General features: G+C 41.0%; 1 protein-coding gene across 2 annotated transcripts in view; it reads right to left on the bottom strand.

Annotated features, from left to right (window-relative positions):
• NEK11 (NIMA related kinase 11) overlaps positions 1-15,199 on the bottom strand; it is a 185,456-nt gene that overhangs the window by 69,506 nt on the left and 100,751 nt on the right. For both annotated transcript variants that reach the window (XM_019536805.1, XM_019536796.1), the window contains exons 7-12: positions 13,134-13,283; positions 12,967-13,045; positions 11,173-11,258; positions 8,237-8,356; positions 5,297-5,390; positions 3,400-3,538 (exon numbers count right to left, since the gene is read on the bottom strand). In XM_019536805.1, the coding sequence (XP_019392350.1) occupies positions 3,400-3,538; positions 5,297-5,390; positions 8,237-8,356; positions 11,173-11,258; positions 12,967-13,045; positions 13,134-13,283 (668 nt within the window). The remainder of the gene's footprint in view (positions 1-3,399; positions 3,539-5,296; positions 5,391-8,236; positions 8,357-11,172; positions 11,259-12,966; positions 13,046-13,133; positions 13,284-15,199) is intronic.

The following is a 15,199-nucleotide window of genomic DNA, read 5'->3' as shown; positions in this document are numbered from 1 at the left end:
CCATCAGTGGAGTTTGTGCTGCAGTCAAGATCCTACTTCTAAGCACCACTTGTGAAGGGGTTTGTTCCCAGATTCATTAAGGGACTCCAGTCCTATAAGACCTTACTCTGCTGGTCCTTGAAGTCCAGGCCATTTTTTCTTTATTCCTCTTTAGTGCAGTCTTCCTTTAGGATTAATAATTTGCGTTTTAGAAAGACTGGCTTTCCCCTCTGCCTTGTGCTTTAGGGGATGGTCTCTTAGCTGTTTCCCAGACAGCTTACCCTACTTGACAGGGGTCTGCTGGGTATGTTCCCTAGGGGCTTCTTAGAAGGTAGCAGCAGCTGCTGAAGAGCTCTTTGAAGTACTCCCCAAGCTCTCTCACAGCAACCCTACCCAACTTGAGCTGCAGTCTTTTATGCCAGCTGTTGCTGGTCAATTATTTAGTCAAAACTGGAGAAGGAGATGTTCTGGCCATTAACTTCTTTATCTCTGCTACAGCATAAAGTTCGTATACAAAAATCCCCAAATGAAACCTTGATCCAGATTTTATTTTTTTATGTTCTATATTCCATTGATCCAATACAAATTCTACTGGGGACATTGTTATTTCAGCTTAAAATTTTAACTTGAAAATTAACAACTGAAACCATGTCTACATTTTAAACAATTTAATAGCAACTCAGTTTATATGGTTGTATTGGCAATAATACTGGACACAATAATTAATGGCTTTGACACCCCCCTCAGGATTTACAAGTTGTTCACAAAGTGATATAAGTAATTTCTCTGGACTATCAGTGAGTCCTTTTCCCCATATGCACTCATCACCATGTTATCCGAGTACCTTAGAAAAAAATTATTAAATCCACATACAGCTTTGTCTAAACCAGCTGGGCCAAACTCAAACTCAGCTATTAAGCTAGACACATTTCCTATGCTTTCACTCCATTCCTATCATATGTATGTCTCAGATTTATTTAAAACAGACTGACTTGGAAGACAGACCTAAACACATATTCCCTCCCTGCTTGCATACGTTCTGAATCTATTTAGGTAGTCTAACATGCTTTTCTAAAAAGCTTCTCACTAACATCTATTGCTCTTTCTTAGTCTCTTATTCGAACCGTCTCTCTCTCCCTTGGAGATACTTGCTTGCAGCTACATTTTCTCTCTCACAGATCATCTCTCTTGATACTGTGAAAGAGCAAGTCAACCACATCAAGCATCAATGTAGCCACAATGAAAGTGAAAAGCCATTTTCTATTACCCGTTTGTTCAAATGCCAAAGCATATAGTTTTGATGTTCCTAATCTGATTATATATATCCACACCCCTTTCTTGATGTATATCAATTAACATTAAAAGCCAGAGCAATCAGTGAAAATTATCTTGAATAGTTTTAACTATTCATACATTTAATGCATATATTTATATATAAATATTACATAAATGTTGAGATGTTACAAACAGAAAATATATTAAGAAGCTGTAATTCACAGAGACTATATGAAACTGATTAATCACAGAGGTCAGGTTTTGCAAAAGTTAATACATCACAGAAATGATTTACAATGTAATTAGAACCTTTGAACTTGCAGAGATAACTCACTTCATATATTATGCATATGAATATTTCATATACATGTTCCTTTTTAATTTTACTCTTTATTGGCCTGATCAAATGCCAAAACAGAACAGTTTTATCTTTAGTAGCTGTTCCCAGCAGAGGTACCAACATGACAAAATCTAACAATCCAGTTTTCACCAAAGTTGGAAGGTCAGCAGGATGGACGACTGAACGAACACGAAAACTGAACTATATCAGCTTTAGAAGTGTTCCTTAAAGACTAGGGATAAACACACTGGCAGGAAACTTACACTGGCACTGCAACATGCCTATTCTATGAGTAAGATGAAGGCTGCAGTTTTCAGCAACAAGCACACAAGGATTTCTGAATATTAAAAATTGAAGTAAATTATTCTGCTGATTAATTGTGCAATGACCCTGAGACCAGCTACACGTGCAAAGTAGCTGTAGCATACCATAAAAAGCTCCAACCAGCTATGAAGTTAGACCTTGAAAACATGTATTAACATTATACCTGGCTCCTATTGTGCTTTTATTTGCATGTATAGCAGGGTCACCTCTGCAGCTGGAAGCCCCATCAGTTGACGGGGCTCCCAATCCCAGGAGTGCACCATGCCCATCTGGGGCTGGAAGTCCTTCAACTGAGGGGTCTCAGCCTCCACAGCTGCCGATTCTGGGTCCCAGTAGCACAGAGACTCAGATTCCCACAGCTGCAGACACTGTGTGCTGGGACCCAGTTGGGTCCCAGCAGCCAGGGGGCTCAGCGGCCCCAGGGGTGAATGAAACTCCCAGAGCTGGGAGACTGCAGCTTCCTCAATTTCCAAGCCTAAGAGGTGTGTAAAACCCCTGGGGCTAGGAGATCACAACCCCAAAGCTGGGTGACAGTGACAGCCATGATCCCTTAGCCCTCAGGGTTTTATACACCCTCAAACCTGAGGAATCATGGCAACCATGTCCCCAGCCCTGGGGGTTTCATGCCACCCCCCCTACCCCACCCCAATTAGGGAGCACCCAGCCATGGGCTCTTGCTTCTTGCTGGTTCAAAGGGTGTCCAGGATCGGGTCCCCCAGCACCAGCAATAAGGTGTGACGGGATCTAATCCACGTGTGGCATGGCAGGAGACACAATTCTATAGATCATGCATTAGATCCCATTATGCCTTTACCTGCATGTGTAGAGGGGCCCATAAAAACAGAATGCAGATATAGGTAGCATCACACTAGACAGCAGGCACATTAGCCATTGTTTTCACTGTCTACTACTAGATATGCAAGATCAAGCTCTCCATTTGTTCATCCATCCACAAATAATACACGTTTCATAAGCTTTCATGTTTCCAAGAGAATGGCCAAGCATTTTCAGTCAAGCAAGCCTCAAAGGATTTTCATCTAACTTTCTCACTCTGATACGATGTTTGCCACATAAGACCATCATGCATTAACATTGCACATGCCTTACATGCTCTTTAAAGGAACTTGCAGCTGGGGACTGTTGAGAATAATTCTGTTCCAAGACAACTCACCTAAAGGAATCAGGATAAAAACTGTCTCCCTCCTAATTCTCCCCCATGCATGGAGAAGGACAACTTCTTTGATGCTTCCACCTTTCCAAACTCACAAAACATAGATTCCTCATACTTCTCCACTGAATTTCCACCATAATATCCATCCAGGTCCTTTCTATCCCTTTTTATAGGTTTTGTAACAAATTTGTAACTTTGATTTCTTTTTTTGACTAGGATTTCTCTGCCACCAGTTAACAAGGGTATAGTTTAATATTAGGAGATTTTAAATAGAAACTAATTGGCTCAACAAAAATTTTCAAATTCTTACCATGGTCCACAGGTTCAGACATACAAATTCTGTTTGGGGCCTCATTTTCAGTTGGTTCATCATGTCCTATGGATACATACTCCAGTGCAGTGACCGGCTGAGAATGAATCAAAGGCTCTGAAGTCTGTTCATCACATTCCTTAATTGAAGCAACATTGATAATGTAAATGATTAGAAGCTCTCAGTTTGGCTGCAATGTGACAGATACTGTGATCCATACAAGTCCTGGGCACTTATGATAAGCAGCCGTTTTTTGTAACAAGACTTTTAAAAAAAACTGATTGAAAGTCACTGATATTTCATGAGGACACATTAAACTTAACTATTTCAGCAGAGACAGTAGGATACCAAAATGAAACAACCAAGCCAGAATAGAGCTATAAAGCTGTAAACAAGAAGGCATTGTTTCGGACTGTTTCACTGCTTCTCTGATAAGTTGTAACACAAGTGCAGGAACGGATCTATTTTTTTCTTGCAGATATCTTAAGACCAAATGAAAATTTTTGTGGGGGAGGAACACCAACATTTCTTTCTTACTAAAAGCTAGATGGAAAGTCCAAAGTAATCATCTTAGCTAAATAAATAAAAGGAAGCAACAATCCAATCACAATGGCTAGGTACAGACAGTCAAAAAGCCCCAGGCAGAATTGACTCAATCTACACAGCTTTCTGTAAGCTGGGGCATTTGCCGGGGGGAGCAGCACTGCAGGGGAGAAAGCCCCTGCCTCAGGAATTTTCCTCCCACCTGCTGCGCAGACCCTAGCTGGGGGGAGCCAGGACCAGGGTGGGGGTCCTTTCCCCCACTCAACCACCTCCGTGGCACCTCCTGCCACTGCCGACAGGGCTAGGGAGAGCCTCAGCTCTCTGGCAGCCAAGGGCAGGGCCACCTGGCACACCTGGAGCAAACAAGCTGAAGTACAGGCTAGGTCACCCAACCTGCAAGGGGGGTGGGTGGGTTAGTGCATCCTGGGATGCCTGGGGACCAAGATGTAACTTGTGTTGGGAGGGGATCTGGGGCAGAAGTTTGATAAACCAATTTAACTTAAATCAGTTAAGTTTGATACTACATCCATTCAGCTGATCATAAACCATTTCAGCCATTCTAAAACTGGTCTATGAGCACTGAACTTCTGTTCTGTTACAGGTTTAAACCAGTTTCCAATCACTTATACAGGTTTATGTGCAATGTCTGTCCCTAGCCAATGTGATATTTGAGGAATTATCATCTTAAGACTCTCCTGGAAATTAATTTATTTTGAACGATGGCTCCATTTGGGGCTGAAGTAGATACAGAGAATAGGTTCAAAATTTCAGTGGGTAAGAATGAGTTACGGTAAAAAAAGAAAGCCAGTAGGCCAATTAATTCTCATTCCCTTCCCCCTTCCCCTCCTGTCTCCAATCCTTTGATTACAGCTATATTCATTCTCCCTTCCCTGCTCCTTCCCACCTGTCTTTCACCTACCAATCACCTCAATTTACATTTTAACTGACTGACTTTTTTGCATAGTGCTGGCATCTGGTTGCCTCACCATTTCATCCAGGAAGACCAGAGACCATTTGCAGACGCTCCCTCAGTCTGATGAAGGGTGTTTGTGCGTGAAAGCTTGCAAAGAAAATTTTTCCCAACTATTCGAGTTGGTCTAATAAAAAATATCGGATTTACCCAAAAGAACCTTGTCTGACTAGGCCAGTTAAAGACATTTGTTGAAGCTTATTTGTGCTACTGGAGAAACTTTTTCCAAAATGGAACCCATTTCAGCTAAGTCTTCTAGATTTCAAAGCATGACCAAACTATTTATCAGGGAGCAGGATTTAGCTGATGGTTCTGCAAGTGTGAGAGAAACTGAAAAATACTTGGTTTCAGCAGGTGGGTCTAAAACATCATAACATCACTTACATGAAGCACATTTATACTCAATTGTTGAAAATTACGGGATCTCAGTTCTTGCATTCTTTTTAAGTTTTCTTGATATTTTTCTTCTGCCAGCTGTCTGTAGATACAAAGTATATGTATTCAACCATCTGCATTACAAATATCTGGAATTTAAAAATCAACTGCAGTAGGGCCAAATGTTCAAGCAGAAATAGTGCTATCATTCCAACAGGTATTGTTTGGATGCACTTACGGACAGAATTTAGTTCTTATTCATTGAATTTATTATATTTATTTTCACAATTTGTATACAGTAATCTAGAGGTGACACATGTGATTTCCTTAGCAAACCTTTGCCAGCTTTATTTCTTCAGAACAATTTAAATAATGTGAACTTTATTTTCCACCATGTGTTCCTGGGATGCTTCTGCCCTGGGGAAACTCAGGCATAGTTTGAAAATTCTAAACATTCTCTCAGGAAGGGTTAACTAAGCAGATGTGACCCACAAGGGATCACTTGAAGTTGCTGATTCAGGAAATCAGAGGTGGTGCTGGAGCTAGCTGCCTTCCCCACATGCCAGGGGAAGACACTTGGGGCTTCCCTCCCATACTGCACAGCCCCAGGGGAGAAGGCAGCTGGCTCTAGCACCTGGGGTTTCCCTCCCGTGCTGTGCCAGTGCGCATGCATGGTGGGGAGCGCTGGTGAAAGGCTACCTGCCGGAGGCTCTGCGTCTCACCACCATGTGCAGCGCTGGCCAGAGCTGCACCCCATCGGGCACCAGTGCCCTAAGCACCCTTGCCAGCTGCTGCTGCGCCATGAGGGGATATTGGCAAGGGGGGGGTCCCCACACCATCCATATGCCACACACCCACACCCTACCCCCACAACACCCCACATATACACCCCTAACATACCTTATACCCCTCATACACACAGCCACAACCCCTTACAAACTCCCCACTCCTGCCACACATGACCCCACCATGCACCCCCCCCCCCACAATATACAAGGCTAAGAATTTATTTTTGAGTTATTATGCAACCACTTCTATATACATTACACAAACCCAAATCATGAAAAAAAAATTTTTTGAAATAAGTAAAATATGTTACAGTACATGTTTGACATCTTGTTTCTTTTCTGATTCTAAGATGGCAACCCCCCCGTCCCAAAAGGAGTATTTCCAAGGGGTGAGGGGAGGGACTTCTGGTGGTAAAGGTCAGGGGTTAGGGCTGGGACTTCTGGTCCCAAGATGGTGACCAGGGAATGGAGCAACACTTCAAAGGGTGGGGCTACCCATGTGGCCCTTGACAGCTCGCCAAACCTCACTAGACAGCCCTCTACCCAAAACAATTGTCCACACCTGCTCTGCTGTCTGCAAGAAACATATCTCGAAGATGAATATGGACATAGATTTATCACTTTTATATTACAGGACAGATATACTTATTTTTTCTGATGGAAAGGAAAATTCGATGAACAACCAAACTAAAATCTGACCATTTGGTATTACTGCCTAACTCAAAACTATAAAAAGCTTGGTGGTTTTGCTAACCTATTATTTATAAATTTTCCCATAAATTTGCAACTTGGTCTGTCCTAGTTAAGAACATTATTCAAAATTTCAAACACCACCCACAAATAATATCAGAAGTGTGAAATTCCAATAGCTTTTCAACAGTGGCTGTCATTCCAATGAGAATAATTTCTATTGGGATGAGGATAAATGTCCATATAAAAATAATTAGTGCCTCCAAACCCACATGTAATTTTTAACCCCTATTGTTAAATTTGATCTGTGTCAAACACACATGCTGATAACTATTTTCTTTCTATGGGGACATCAACCCACAGCTTCTTTACATATTTGTAGTTTTTATTGTAATAGGATGTTATTGCTAAATTGAAATGCATGCTTGCTTTGGCATGGCAGTATTAATGTTTTTTTTGATCCTAATAGACACGAACAATTAACTGCTCCCTTAAATTTTGCAAATAAAATATATTTATTAACATAAACTGAACTTTGAGAAACTGCTTGAAGAGAATTTTTAAATGAATGCCCCACAGAATCTCAAAATAAGTTACCCATCATAGAAGGTGGTTTTTCTATTGGTTTTCTTTCATATTAACCAAAGAGTTCAAAAGTTTTCATTGGAAAAAACGAACCTGGATCAGCAATATAATACATTTCTTTTTATTCTGTGGTGGAGTCTTGATAACGAAGCTTGGACTTCCACATACTGTTCCCACAAAGAGTATATACTGTCCTCCCCATTACAATCTCTCTTATTTCTCAGGGAAAACAAAGTATGGTAAGAATTGTAAGCCACACCCATCACCATTGCATTTGATTGCTTAATTAGTCTATCTCATCACATCTGATCTTCCAGGGCTATTAATTTCTACCTCTGTAGAAACAAGGAATTTTTTGGTAGTATCTTTTATTTGTCCAAATTGCCTTTCACCCCAGATGTCTAACACTTCTCCCAGCTATACAGTTGTTCCAATAAAAGACATCAGCAAAAAAACCCCCCTCTGCCTCGTGACCATCATGGCAACAACATCTCCCCTACCAGTGTAGGCAAGTCTCAGATGACAAAATAATTGACAGCTTCCTCAAAAGCTAGAACTTTGATCACAGCCAAATGGATAACTTCTAGAGTGATTATTTAATGAGCCGGTTATAAAAAAAAGTTTCATAGAAAAAGAATATGGAGATTTCCTGCATATAGATCTAGTAAAAAAGCTGGTATCTGAAATGCAGTTTGGGGTTAACTTTCCAACTTTTCTCCCTACTTGAGCAATAATAATAATGTAACTAACATATCATTTACCCCTCAGTAGCTGAAGGACCTGCTTAGAAGCAACAGGGGTGACTTTTTTTATTTTGTACTCTCTTGGTAAATTATTAACAGTGAAGGAATGCATGGGGAGAACATGTTTATGTCATGCATCTTACTTAAGCTTCCTTGCTTTCTCATCTGCAGCATTTAATTTCCTCAGCCTCATTCGTTCCCGTGGAGTCATTTTCTGTACCTCAGACAGCTCCCGCAGAGTTTGCAAATGGACTTTTTTCTGCCTAAAAATAAGTGCATGCAAGCTTGCATTTATACAAAGATATAAACATCAATATATAAAATTCACATACATTTGTTACTGAAAAAAAGTAGACATTTTAAAAGCAATAATTAGGAAGTCACAGCTAATATAACAATCTAACCAGAGCTTTGTTTACATTATAATAGTTTTATATCAGAATTCTTTTCACTGCTGAATTATATAAACTCAGACCTTTAAACCTAAAACATTTTACACAACTCATTTTAGATAATGCAGAAGAAAATGGACAAAGAGAAACACAATGTTTTAGGAAAATAAACACAGAACCAGACTGGCAAAAATTGTCTTTTGCCTTATTATTAACTATATCAAAAGCATAAATTCTACTCTTCAGTTTAAATCACAAGCAACTAGTAAAGCTCTAAAAACTGTAATTTTTAATGCTCAATTTTAAACATGGATAGAAAAAGAAAAATATTGATGTACTTTTCACAGGAATTTTAATAGTCATGTACTTCATTTTTATGCTGCTTGTCACCATTCACTTCTTGGTCACACAGAATAGCAGTGATTTTTTAATGACTTTATGGTCTCCTTAAGTTTATCCATGAATACTAAAAAAGGAACTATGGGCATACCTATTCCAGAACTTCCTTTGTATTTGTAAACAAACAAAAAATCAATATCTGATATTGTATAGATCTCCTATCTGAAAAGTATATTGATTCCAGACTTCATTTTACAGCCTACAAATATTATAAAAATGAAACTGCAGTTCTGTAGTACTTTGGTAATCATATATACATATCCTCAAGATTTGGAATACTGAAATGTGTGTATACATTTCAAGTAGGTATTCTTGTTTTCAAAATTCAAGATGTAGCTGCTATGTCTTCATTTATCTAATGCATGATCATCCACAAGTTTAATTTTGTTTCTCAAAAAATTCATAGCTTTTTGCAGACTATTTTCTCAGAAATATCAGGATGTTTGTGAGGAGAGCAGCTTTCACCATGTTTCTACAATACTGAACCCAAAGAAAAATATTAGAAGGATATAAATGGTACTAGGAAATATATAACACTAAGGAAAAAGACAAGAAGATTTTAATTATTAATTGGGCTGGAATGGACCCTGAAAGAATTACCACAATAATTTGGACATATTTTTATGCATTGTACCAGAACTTAAGAACCTCTGGGAAACAAAGGCATTTTTTTTCTTTCAAAATGAGATTGAATTTGTAGAGGTTTATACTCATTTAAGTACTTAAACTTTACTAGAAAACAAAGTTAGACTGAGCTTGATCCACAAGGAAAAAACATCTCAAGTAGAAAACAAGCTGTCTGTAGCTTCTGCAAGGGATAATCTAAACTACAGCATTGCTCAGGGTGACCAATGAATAGGAGGTGATGGCTGGGACATGCAGGCAGCATTTGGCTAGGGTGGGAGGGGAGAAAAAATTATAGAGCTCCCATGGACTAGAAAGCCGTGAGTATAGGGCTCTAAGCAGTGCCCCCACTTAGACCCCGGTGGCATTGTTCTGCTGTCTCTGTACAGCATCACCATTTGTATTTAGCTTCATTCCAATATAGATCTTGAAACAAGCTCAGTGTTTCTTGGTTTTCTATGGATGGCTCAATTTTCTTATGGAAATCACGGACAGATTTCTTATGGAATCATGGGCAGCCTCAAGAGGCCCAGCACTTGAGGCTGACTCAGAAAGATTTGAGAGGTTTCAAAGGTAAAGTTCTAACATGTGATGATAATTTGGCTATTGCCGCTCTCAAGAGGCCCACCTGGAGCTGAGAGGAGGATGGAAGCAGGGTAAAATGGAGTCCCCTTACTTTGGGGGCCCAGCTCCCAGCTCTCCACAATACCCCAGCTGGGGTAGCTGTCATGAGGCAAGGGGCTCTGTTTCACACCCCACCCCCTAGCTCATAGCAGCTGCTGCTGCTCCCTTTACTCCCTCTCTGCTGACAACACCAGGGGTGGGGCTGAGCTACTGCCTGCATTGGCCAAGCCCTATTTCTGCATGAAAAATTCACCCTCAAGTTCCCTAAGGCACGTTAAAGTAGTGTGCCTTAATATCTTGCCTGATTGAATGAGGGTTCATTTTTCACACAACTGGCCATTTTAGAATTGCTCTGCAGCTTTGCACGTGTGTTAGGTCACAGCTGTAGAGTACTTTCAGGGGCCAGACTCCACATAAATATCACTTCTGTCTGTGCCCTAACTTACATCTCTCTACTGTTTATCATCTAAGCTCTCAAAGAAATCTGAAATTGCTAATTAAGATCCAGGCAAAGCAAGAAAAAAAGAGAGTAATGGATAGCAGATCTCCTAACAATTGAGATATTGCTAGCTCTGATCTGGAATGAAGTGGCTTTTTAAAAGAAAAGTGGAATAGTTAAAAGCAAAGTGGAATGTCAAATCTAAATATAACTGCATAGCTAATGAAGAAGCTGGAATAAGATTACCAAAAAAATGTGCATTAACTGGTTTCTATGAGTGGGAATAATTTAATCATATCAACAAGTGTTATATTTGCATGAGCAAATACCTGTACGTAACAAATCTGCACCTGCCAATATGGGAATGGGAATACAGACATTATGGGTACTTCTATACTTTCCACGTAAAAGAATAATAAAACTACTTAGTTCTCAAAATCCTTTACAAATACACTTTACAGCAAATACACTTTTTGAGTAAAATTCCTTTTAAAAGTATGGTTCAATTAGTTTAAATGAAATGTTTAAATTCAGACGTTAATGCCTTTAGCAATGCTCCTATTTTTTGTACTATTACGAAGAAAAACAAAGCAATAATTACACAGCATCAACAATGTGAGCAGCTTCCTTCTGACAATTAAGTGTCTTGTCCTTCATAGTTATATCTGTGAATTTGCATTTGAAATTCTGAAAGAAAATAGAATATTGACAAGTAATAGTATTATAATGATCCAGCAGCTTCATTTATGGTCCAAGAGTCAGTTCAAATGATATAACAATTTATCAGTAATATATACTTTAGAAAAACAAGGAGCCAAAGAGCAAGCTGTTTTCTAGAACGTGTTTTCATTACTAATGAAGCAAACCACCCCAGTCCCTGGATTTCTTTTACCCACCCACTATTAAGCCACTAGTCTGCATTGTACAAATGTCTGCTCTTTTTATGGCTTATAAATTTCAAACTGAGTCCTCTCAGTTCAGAAAGTGACAAAGACTTTCATTTTCACCTCCTCTTTACCTGGAGAGTCTTGTGCCTATAGGGGTGCTTGTACCCATGATGGGGGTTTAAATTAAATTAAACGGTGGTTTTTTAATTGTGACAGTGCAGGCCCTAAGCTACAGGGGGGCTCAATTCTCCCTCGTGCAGTGACAACACCCATCCCAGGCAACACCTGCCCACTAGTAGCCTGCCCGGGCAGCCCCAAGGGCCGCTGCTGCTGCAGAGGGAAGGACCCGGCACCACCCCTGCAGCTCAGGGGCTGTGTGACCTGGCAGCAGCTCACACAGGCAGGGTCTGCTGGGAAAAAAAACCAAAAGAGGGGCCTGATCCTTTTTTTTTTTTTTTTTCTCAGAGCCTCCCCACATCTCATGCAACCAAGGGGCAAGCTGCCGGTAAACTGAACAGCCCCTGAGCTGTGCAGTCCCCAGTCCTTTCTTCTGCAGTGGCGGCACCTCTTGGGGCTGCCTGGGTGGGCTGCTAGTGGGCAGATGCCACCTGGGGGGTGCCACTGCCATGGAGGGAATGACTAGGTCCCCCTGCAGCTTAGGATCTGCCAGCAGTTCAACCCCCAGTTGCGGGACAGGCAGGCAGGCTCTGTGGAGGTAAGGGAAAAAAAAAAGGATCGGGCCCCCATTGTTTTTTTCTTTTCTGGTATAACCTGTCTGCGCAAGCTGTCCTGGGGCCATGGAGGTAGGCCCAGTCCCTCCCTCGACAGCTGTGGTGCTCCCCATGGCTGCCCTGGTGGGGTGCTAGCTGTGTGGGTGCTCTGCCAGCTTGCAGGCAGCACCTAGCCTGATACAAAGGTTCATGGGGCATTGGAAGCCCAGCTGTGCTCGGGGAAGCTTGGGCGTGACAGGCTTTCAGTGCCCCATGCACTATCTCTACCACCTTCCTGCCAGCTGGGACCACCTGGGAACAGACTGGCTCGCCCCTGAGGCATTGCAGAAAGGCAGCAGGACAGGGGTTGGGGTGCTGGCAGCCAGAGAACATGGTGGGGACAGTGCATGGAGTGCTGGAAGCCCACCAAGCCTGAGCTTCCCCAAGTACACCTGGGCTTCCAGTGCCCTGTGCACCATCCCCACCGCCTTCTTCGGGTGTATTGTTGCAATTCGTTACATAGCAAACTAAGATACATTGGATGTGTTTTACTTTGCTATATAACAAAGTCATTTAAATCAAAATACGCCACTGCACATGTACAGTGTGATAAAATTGAATTGTAATACACCGCCGCAGGTATAAACTGTGATGCAATTAAACTTAAAAAGGCCAATTTTGTAACATGTACAAGTGCACTAGGAGCTCATTTCTTTTTCACACATTTTCTTCTTCCTCAGCACATTTTCAACATACATATGCATATGTAAAATGTATGTCTATTGCTTTTTGAAATACCTGTAATTGTTCATCAATGTAGGAGACTTTTAGAATTTCTGCTGCTGATGGTCTCAATAAAGGATTCTTGTTTAGCATGCTGAAATATTTAAAAAAAAAAAAAAGCTAATTGAGTTATTTTCCAAATTAATTAAGCACTTATATTAAACCAAAAAAAACCCCCATACCTGTTCAGAACTGCATTCAGTTTACTTGGATATCTGTCAGGAAGAGAAGGTGTGTCACCTTCTACAATTTTGAGCACAATGGACAAAAAATTGTGTCCAGTAAATGCATGACCCATACAGCACATCTCGTATAAAATGCATCCTAGTGACCTAGAACAACAAAATCAAATAGATGTTGATTTTGACAAAACCACAGGTTCTAAAATTCAAGTTTATTTTTAAAAACAGCTAAAATATGCATCTTCAACTGATGGAAATCACAGAATCATAATCATAGAAACACAGAGAATTAGTGCTAGAAAAGACCTCCAGAGGTCACCTAGTCCAAGCCCCTGCCTGAGGCAGGATCATCCCTAGAATGTTATCATGTCCCCCGTTAAACACCTTTCCCACAAACTGAACATGCGTAGCTCCTTCACCCTCTTTTCATATGACTTGCCTTCTAAACCCTTTATCTCTTTGTCGCCTATCTCTAAACCCTCTCTAATTTCTCCACCTCCTTTTAAAAATGTGGAGTCTAGTACTAAATGCAATACTCCAGATGAGGCCTGACCAGTGCTGAATAGAGGGGCACTATCACCTCCTGCATCTTCACCTAATGCTTCTGTTGATGATTCTCACAGGGGAACCATGACAACCAATGTCTGGCTTCTATAAAAGGTTGTCAATGCTCAAGAGATCCCAGCTAGAGGGCCATAACCCCCACTACAGATTAAGGCAAAAACCCCCACAGTCCTTACCAATTTGATCACGAGGCGAAATTCCTTCCTGACCCCAAATATGGCAATCAGTCTAACCTGAGTAGACCTAACCAGTGCCAAATAGAGATGCAAAATCACCTCCCAGTAAGACCTTCCAGCCAGGAACCTCCAGCTTTGGTCCCAGCAGGAGCATTGCTATTTCCAAGTCAAAATCTCCAGTCTTTGCTGTAGCCAATGCCCAATGCCTCTGATGGAAGCATAAAAACACCTTGACATAGAATCATAGAAACTTAGGGTTAGAAGGGACCTTCGGAGGTCATCTAGTCCAACCCACTCCTCAAAGAAGGACCAGCCCCAACTAGATCATCTCAGCCAAAGCTTTTCTATCATCATGTTCCCTCTTAAGTACCTTTTCTACAAGCTAAAGATGTCTACCTCCTTCAGCCTCTCTTCATATGATTTGCTTTACAAGCCTTTTATCATCCTTCTTGTCCACCTCTAAACCCTCTCTAATGCCTCTGTGTCCTTTTAAAAATGTGGAGTCCAGAACCTGCATACGATACTGCAGGTAAGGCTTAACTAGTGTTGAACAGAGGCACCATCACCTCCTGCATCTTGCACCTAATACATCTATTGATGAATCCCAAAACCACATTCATCTTTTGTGAGGCTGCATCACACTGCAGACTCATATTGGGTCTGTCACCTACCAAGACTCCTAAATCCTTTTCCAGAGTGTTTCCATTGAGCCAGCCGTCACTCATTTAATATATGTGTTTTTGATTATTCTTCCTGAGGTGTAGCACCTTGCATTTGGACACAGTGAACTTCATCCTGTTAGCTCTAGCCCAGCCTTCCAGCCTGTCAAGATCCTTCTCAATTGTACTCGCATCCTCCAATGTGTTTACAATCCTTCTCAGTGTTGTGTCACCTGAAAACTTGCTCAAGAAGTTTTGTACACCAGCATCCAAATTATTAATAAATATATTGAACAACATCAGGCCCAGGACAGATCTCAGTGGGACTCCACTCAACACTTCCTGCCATTCTGAGATAGACCAGTAATAATTAACCTTTGCTTGAGGCTATTGAGTCAGTTATCTATCCACCTACAAGAAGTTCACCCAGCCCACATTTCTCCAATTTGTTTATGAGAAGGATGTGTGGGACTTTGTCAAAAGCCTTACTGAAGTCCAGTACACTACATCCAACAGCATTCCCTTCATCCACCCAATTAGTTACTTTGTCAAAGAAGGAGATCAAGTTTGTTTGACATGATTCTTTATAAATCCATGCTGGCTGCTTGTGATCAGCCTTTCCTCCTCCATATGCTTGCACATGGCCTTCCTTAGGATATGCTCCAGT

This window comes from Crocodylus porosus, unplaced genomic scaffold (genome assembly GCF_001723895.1).
Source record: "Crocodylus porosus isolate Cpor-Errol unplaced genomic scaffold, CroPor_comp1, whole genome shotgun sequence".
Lineage (NCBI taxonomy): Eukaryota > Metazoa > Chordata > Crocodylia > Crocodylidae > Crocodylus > Crocodylus porosus.
This window is presented reverse-complemented; position numbering and strand designations above follow the sequence as displayed.